We start from the raw sequence: 8498 nt of genomic DNA, 5'->3' as shown, positions 1-8498 counted from the left end.
TACACCTGAAACTAACACACCATTGTAAATCAACTATACTTCAGTTTTTTAAATGATTAAAAAAATGTTTTAAACTACTCTAGTTCCTTCTTTAAACTTTAAACTCTAAACAAAGTATTATTTGTCCTACAAAGTATTCTAAGCAAAAGCGTTATTTTCTTATTCCCTTTCAGCCTCTGTATTCATAACTTCATTGAGTTTACTCTCTACCATGACCTAAGAATATAGTTTATCTTTACAATAAGGAACAGCCATTCACTGCCACCACTACCACCGCCACCCCACCTCGCTCCTCTTTATCTGTTTATTGGCAAAATCCACCAGCCTTCCACGGCTGGATTGAACTCCTAGCCTTGGTTCCTAAAAGCCAAAACCATGATCAAGATATATACAATTAATAATCCAGAGCTAGCTTGAGATCATGTGGTGGACAGTTACTATAGATGCCTGTGAACAATCTGCATAATTACAAGAGATGAGTCCCTCCAAGCTTTATCCTTTATCAGTTCAAAATAACAAAGAACAGAACTGGGAGCAATACATGAAAAGAATAGCTGCCATCCCAGTTAAGTTTCAGCCTTCTGCCTCTGCTGAAACACCTAGTAAAAAGGGCAAAATCACTTCACCATCCAGTTAGGAAATTCAAAACTCGAAGATGAAGACACTGCCAGGTGAAGACCAAGACAAGGGACCATCAACCATAAGCTCAACTCGGAGACGTATGAGGCCATGGAAAGCATAGGCAGGACAGGTGAGAGACCTATGAGTCAGGAGGTGAAGCAAAGGTGAGAGAATCTGAGCTGTCCGCTACCAAAGCAAGTCGCCAGTTTAAAGAAGGGAATGAAGTGCTAAGAAAGACAAACTGGGTTTCTGGGATTCAGACAGGCAAATGTCTGGACTTCAGGAATTCAGAGAGAGTAAGGCAATGGCTGTAATAGCTGAGAGATCCAGAAGCAAGGGGGAAGCCTACTTGTCATCTTTTACACTTTGCACATAGACTGTAGAGCAGAAATGAGCCAAAAGGTGGATGCAGCAACTTCAGTTAAAAGGAGCACAGGGTTCTGTGGTTTTCAGTATGTTCACATTACAGCTGGGTGAGGGAGGAGAGCTGAAATGACAGGGGGAAATCTGAAGCTTCATTTATCACAGTGTTCGTACAACAGAAGCCTCTTGTCCAGTATAACAGGACTGGACCAACAAGTTGGTCAGTTAACTGAGAAAGAAAGATAGTTAAACCAGAAGGTCATTTTAAAAAACAATACGTAATAAAACTTGTATACCATACATAATTTATTTTGACTAAAAGCATAAGAACACATCCATTCACCAAGATTTGCTTTAGAATCAAACTTTTCATTACCATAAGGATTCACGGATTGGAATTCTCTGTTGTCTTTTTATAATTGATAATACATTATCTATGATGTCCAGTTTTAATGTCTTTTAAGTGAACCAGGAATTTAAAGGCACTTCCAGATGTTTATGACCCTCCCTCTCCCAACTTTTATAATTGTTTTACCCACACATAATTTTACAGCAATAATATTTTGGCAACTTTTTTTTTTTTTTGATGTCTGATCTTATTTATTTGTTACTCTTAGAACATCTCATTTTTGACTGGACTCAGACTTAGAAGTAGAAGCTCTCAGAGGGGACAGCCTCCGTCTCTTGGCAATCTGTTCCTGGTGTTTTTCTTTGGCCTCCTTCATTCTCTTGGCCAAAAGTGTAGCATATTCTGCAGCCTCTTCCTTATTGTTCTTAGTACGCTGTTTCTTCAGAGCAATTCGCCGACATTTGTGTTGCAGAACACGTGGAGTAACAAGACGCTGCACCTTGGGTGTTTTGGTCCTAGGTTTCTTACCTTCTTCATTTAGGGGCTTTCTCGCAACATACTGGCGGACATCATCTTCTTTAGAGAGACTGAAAAGTTTGCGGATTCTGCTAGCTCTCTGGGGCCCCAGGCGATGAGGCACAGTAGTATCAGTGAGTCCAGGAATATCCTTCTCCCCTTTTTTTACAATGACCAAATTGAGAACGCTCAGATTGGCATCCACAATGCAACCCTGTACAGATTTGCGCTTTCTTTCTCCAGTCCTCCTTGGTCTGTAACAGGAATGCCCCTTACTCAGTAGCAGGCGGACTCGGCCATGGGTCAAGACACCCTGCTTCATGAAGAAACGCTGTTTGTCGTTCCCACCACTGATTCGGACAACATAACCCTTCCATTCTTCACCCAGAGCGTCAGCAGCAACTTCTGTGGCCATACGCTTCTCATAAAAGGTACAAAGTTTTCGTTCATCGTCCACTTCAAAGAGTTTCTGGCAGCCAGCGGCCGGGAAAGTGATGTTCAGCTTCATTCTGAAGCGGCCGACCGCCTCTGAGGCGCCACGTAAAAGAGCTGGCAACTTATTTTTTAGGGTTTTTTTTTTGACAGTTTACTTTTTAACTAGTTTTTATACAAAGCATTCAACAACAATCTTCTGCACTCTTGTCATTGGATATGTAATATCTAATTAAATTATGAAAGTGTGATAAAAAGTATAACTAACAATCAGGTGTGAGATCAAGCACATCTTACTTTGGATAAGTAACTTAGTGAGAGCACAATTAATCGGGCACGTTAGTTTAATGACCGTTGGTTGAGACCATAATTTTGTAATGTAATTTCTAAGTTTAAAATGTGGTTTTTTTTTTACATTTGACAATGATAGCTTCTTAAAAGCACAGAAAGATATAAACTGCTTCCAAATCAAAATGGAGGATTGGGTTACTCCTGGGAAAATATTTCCGGTATTTATTGGATAATAATGACCCCTACATTGACAAATACCAAGAGTAGGTTTAGAGTGATAGACCAGGCACAGACATCACAAACAAGTTTTACTTATCTAAAGGATAGAGAATAAAGCCTATTAAGAGAATAAATTCTCCTAATAAGGAGATGCATTAATGACATCAGCAATATTTTCTTGACCAGATGAAGCTGTAGTCGCATAGAAACCCAATTCTCACCACTTGAACAATACAGTAAGTGAAACTCAATTGCCCTCCTCCAAATCAAGCTCAAATATAAGCTTTATATGTGTGTTTATATACACATGGCTGAAACAGTTCTGCTGATGGAGCAGTCTAGATGTGTGCTGGGGATGACCTCATCTGAGCCAGGTGAAACTCACCAAAACAAAATATCACAAAGAAATAAGGTATAGAATAGTGTATGGAGGCATAGGCTCACCCCTGCCCTCTCTAGGTTAACACAGCCTAGATTAGTACTTTGCTGAACACAGAGCTGCTGAAAACAGAACAAAGATCAGTCAGACAGCTATCTCTGAAGGTCACGATAATGGTTCTTACACCAGTCAAAGGTCTACTGTGCATAGGTGTTAAGTGGGAAGAAAAGAAAGTGTTTCACAGTCAAACCATTTGGAAAACACTTGGTTAAACTAAGTTCAACAGATTTCTTAACAGCAAGGCTTTGATATTAGTCATTAGTTGAGAAGAGTCTGTAGGTAGCAATGTTTCTTAAACTAATTTCAACTCAAGGATTTTTTTTCAGTTTATGCATTTCCCAAGATCATCTTATAGAATCTACAGGATTCTACACAGCGTCATTTGGAAAATGCTGCTGCAGCTGGTACCCTGTGTTTTGTGTCTGTGTCTGTGTTGGCTCCTAACTCTGGGGGCAGAACTTCTTGAATTTATTTTTGGGTTTCACATTTTATCTTCAAGTGGCACCTTTTAAACCTTTGTCCAAAGACCTGCACCATTTTGAGAACCAAAAGGAATTCAAAAACAGAGTCAAATATTATTTCTGTCTTTGGTTATTTTTAAAGCAGGTAAAAACTTATACACATGGAGCAGTTAAATTGTAATACATGGTAGTAACAGTAATAATAACAAGACCTATGAACTACTGGATCCCTGCAGTGTCTCATACGCTGTGCAAGCTTCCTTACAAATGTGATCTCATGAGTCCCCTGTAAACACTAGTAGATATTATAATTCCCGTTTTCATATGAAACTCAGAGATGTTAAATCCCTTGCCCAAAGCCATAAAACTAGTAAGTGGCAGAGATGGAATTGAAATCCAGATCTTCTGACTCTGAAACATGTTCCTTCTCTTATTACCTTACCCATATACCTTCCTGTGTATGAATGTTAGTACTGTAGTAATTAAGGAACAGAGAACTGATAAGAGATGGAACTTCCAAGAGAAGCTCATGAGTTATGGAGACTAAAGCTAACAGTGAAAGATGTGTAGCTTTCAGATAAATGAAGGAAGAAAAGCCATTCCAAGTAAAGAGAACAATGCAAGAAAATGGGATTTGGGAAATGAAAACAGTCAAGAAATGCATCAATAAATTATCTAAAAATGATTTTCTTTATAATTCTTATAATAATTAGGTCAAAATATATTGCAAGGCACTGAAGGCTACAAGAATAAGCCTTCAGAGTTTAGGAGAGTCCGCCATACTCCTGGAGCCTTGCCCTGGGGGAGGCAGGCACCAACCAAAGAATGACCAGTGGCCTCCAGAAAGACTTGCTTCTGGCTGGCCAGCCTGACTTGAGGTCCCTGGGAAAGGTTCTACGTTCAGGAAAACATGGTGAGAGAGGCCAGAGCAAAACCCCACCCTGAGAAGCTGGGAAAGATGATGGAGAGAATGGCAGGCTGATGATTCACCTCCAAGGTGGAGAAAGTGTTTTAACTATGTGGATTCTTCTTTCCTTTTCATCCTCTCTTACATTCCTGGAGAGACACCACAAAACAAAGAAAGCTACAGTAAAGTAAATGTTTTTGTAAAATTATCTTCCCCTGCTAGGTAAAATCATTTTGAGGAAAACAAATATGTCCAGGAATTCACTGAACATTCAAATAGAAGTGTTTATACAACCCTAGTCATTGAGTAATTGGTGAGTGTGTCCTATTTTGAGGCATTAGATGGTGTGTACAAAATACAAGGACTGGCCTACAAGAGTTTCCCAAACGTCTTATGATAATTACCTAAAGTATTAAAAAAATAAAAAAACTAAAAGTCAAACCTTTCCCCAGGTCACTCCCCAGAGCATTCTAATTCAATGGTTCTGGTAATATACCTAGAATTTTGCATTTTTAATAGGTTCTCTGGGTGACTTTATCATCAGAGAAGTCTGGGAACCACTGCTCTAATCCTGATTAGCCCAAGTGTGGTCCCCCTCAGCGTGGGTGTCATCCAGGAGCTTGTTAGAAACACAGAATCTCAGGCTCTACCCCACACCTACTAAATCAGAATCTACAATCTCCATGTTAATAAGGTATTCAGGTGATTCTTACACACTTAAAAGTAGAGAGGAACTGTGTTCTCCAACTTTAATGTGTGAGTAAATCACCTAGGATATTGGTAAAGTGCAGATCCTGAGTCAGTATGTCTGCACTTTGAGGTGCAGCTAAATTCAGCACTTTTTTTTTTTTTAAACATCTTTATTGGGGTATAACTGCTTTACAATGGTGTGTTAGTTTCTGCTTTATAACAAAGTGAATCAGTTATACATATACATATGTTCCCATATCTCTTCCCTCTTGCGTCTCCCTCCCTCCCACCCTCCCTATCCCACCCCTCTAGGTGGTCACAAATCACTGAGCTCATCTCCCTGTCAGCACTTCTAATAAGTCTAATAAGACTCAGGTTGCTAGTCTACGGACCATGCTTTGAGGGGCAAGAGACTAGACCAAGGATCAGCGTGAGGATGAGTAGTATTAAGCAGACAATAAATGATGACTGGACTGTTCATAGATTAACAAGGAACCGCTCTCAAGGTTAAACGTGCTAAATTAGTCACATCAGTGTTAATGCTTTTGGGTAACTTTTGTCCTACCCCATCCCCACCCCCATCACTACTCTATCATGAATGTATGGCTAACTTTCCTGCTTTATTTCTTCTTCTGGTAACAAAGCTTCTGACCACGAAGTACATTACTGGAATGGGTCCTCTTTGTTCACTGTATTATTACTATACTGCATAATTTGTCCATAGCGTCTATTCATCTATTGCTATCAACTATTTGGTTACACCAATTTGGTAACCAAAAGATGGTGTGGTTAGTCCCACATTAATTACTACATCAGTTTCTGAACTTTCAAATCATTCCACTTCTTTGTTAAGGATACATTTGTTCTGCCAAATCTTCAGAATAACCCTCCACTTGAGTCATTATCAGATTAAAATGTTAGCTAGTTTTAACAAATGAAAACTAGCTAACATACGTATATGCATAAAATAATGCTTTATGGTTATCAGAGAATAAAAACTGAAATATATGTACTCTAAAACCTACATTTTAGTACCAAGTGATTCATTCTGAAGACTAGTTATCATTTTAGCCATGAATTAATAATCCTTGTTTAATTAAAAAAATAAAGAACCCAAAATAAAATTATAGTGTAGATACATGAAATACAAAAATAAAACAAGTAGTATTTCTCACTTCATATATTTGGGGATTTGAAGAAGGCAGGGACATATATGTTGCAAATGAAAAACTTCCCACACTGAATGAAAACAAGATATCAAAGCATATATAAATATAATCCCTACTGGATAAGAAATGAGCCCAGTGAAGAACTGCAGACTTCTGGCATTTCATTTCTTTGATGGGCATTATTCTAACATCTGACCCTTCTACTAGGAGATAGATAGATAGATAGATAAATTTTTGCAAATCACACATCTGTGCATCTTCACAGATGTGCATTAGTTGGTGTAAAATTGGCTGAGTATAATTCAAAATCCTACAGTTGACATTTCAACAAAGAACAATTATATCAGGTGGAATATCACAACTTCTTTCTCAAATTTATAGCAGTTAAATATCTGGTAATCCGCTGAATCTGTTGTTACTGTTTTTAAGTGACTCAGTTCTAAAACTCCAAGTGAGCCTTATTCCACAGTTTCTGTCTTCTAATGATGATTTTAGTTGTGGTGTGCATAAACCATTAACAAAGTGAAAAAAACGACAAGTTTATATAAGGATCCTGTATTCGTTTGTAAGGGCTGCTATAATAAAATACCACAGACTGGGTGGCTTAAACAACAGAAATTTATTTTCTCAAAGTTCTGGAGGCTGGAAGTAGAAGAACAAGGTGCTGGCTGAGTTGCTTTCCCACGAGGTCTCTCTCCTTTGCTTGCAGATGGCTGCCTTCTTGCTGTGTCTTCACATGGCCTTTCCTCTGTGTACAAGCACTCCTGGTATATTTCCTCTCCTTGTAAGGACACCAGTCAAACTGGATTAGGGCTCCATCCTTATGGCCTCAATTAACCTTAATTACCTTTTAAAGGCCATATCTCCTAATACAATCACCGGGGCTAGGGCTTCGACTTATGAGTTTTGGGGGGAACACAACTCAGTCCATTATGGACCCATTTCCAATATCATTTGTTGGGTGTATTGATAGTTTTCAACAGCAACAAGCATTTACTACCATCATCTTCCTCATTGTCATCAAATATTTTACAAATGTCTAGTACCTTCTGTGCCAAGCAAGTTGCTAATCAATAAAATATTCCATTTTTACATGGATTCATAGCTGATGAGGAGCCTTCAGGTACCTTTTCTTATTCAATCCTCATAACTACCCACTCTAATATTAAAACGTCAAAATTATTATTCTCATCTTAAAGGTGCAGAACAGACAGGGAGAAGCTGACTTGTTCAAGATGAAGATAGTAAGTAGTGAGTCCAGGACTAGAACTCAAGTTTGTCTCCTCGTCCATCATTTTTTTCCCAAACTATGATATCAATTAAATTTAAAATGGTCCCTGGAAAAAAAATCCAGTCATGGTAGTAAGGTAAACAACATTGGATTGGTTGTGAAGGATTGGGAGAATGAATTGGACTCCATGGTCATAAGCTGGTTCCAGCAGCTGACCATCTTCAGATTATTGTCCTAGGAAGAGATTACAGTCCTAGGCAGAAGAGTCTAGGACAGTGACTGGATTGTCATAGGTGCTCAAATAATATGTATTGAATGAATAAATATTGAGTAAATCCAGGAAGGTCCAGTAACTGGCCCACAGTGAGTCCTCAATATTTTTGAATGAGTAAATGAATGATTAAATGTTAGAGTTGGTTTATTTCCAAGGGTATGTGATACTTAATAGGAAACAGAAAGCATTTCAGAAACCACTATGCCAGCCACATCTTTCCAGGCTCAGCTCAAGAAGCTTCCTAAGATTTCCTAGCCCCTTCCCATGTGCCAGAGCCTCTCCTGTATATCCCTAACACATCATTCATGGTCTCCCTAACTTAAATCATATGCATAAATCTCAGCCTCCCCCATTAGACTGTGAACTCCCAGAAGACTCATTCACACTTATTTCCCACACTGTCTTGCACTTAGTAGGCACATATTAAACATTGTGGAATTGAATCAAAGTGTGCTTATAACCCCTATTTACAATAGCCAAGACATGTAAGCCACTTAAATGCCCACTGACAGGTGAATAGGTAAAGGTGATGTGTG

At 38.7% G+C, this 8498-nt stretch overlaps 1 protein-coding gene across 1 annotated transcript; it reads right to left on the bottom strand.

Annotated features, from left to right (window-relative positions):
• Positions 1-1555: 1555 nt before the first annotated feature.
• LOC137205051 (small ribosomal subunit protein eS6-like) lies at positions 1556-2390 on the bottom strand. The gene has a single exon (XM_067702969.1). The coding sequence runs from the start codon at positions 2355-2357 to the stop codon at positions 1608-1610; it is 750 nt and encodes a 249-aa protein (XP_067559070.1). The 5' UTR covers positions 2358-2390; the 3' UTR covers positions 1556-1607.
• Positions 2391-8498: the final 6108 nt, after the last annotated feature.

This window comes from Pseudorca crassidens, chromosome 13 (genome assembly GCF_039906515.1).
Source record: "Pseudorca crassidens isolate mPseCra1 chromosome 13, mPseCra1.hap1, whole genome shotgun sequence".
Classification (NCBI taxonomy): domain Eukaryota; kingdom Metazoa; phylum Chordata; class Mammalia; order Artiodactyla; family Delphinidae; genus Pseudorca; species Pseudorca crassidens.
This window is presented reverse-complemented; position numbering and strand designations above follow the sequence as displayed.

Coding starts and splice junctions, on each gene's coding strand:
- LOC137205051 (XM_067702969.1), bottom strand. CDS start 2,357: ATGAAGCTGAACATCACTTTCCCGGCCGCTGGCTGCCAGAAACTCTTT.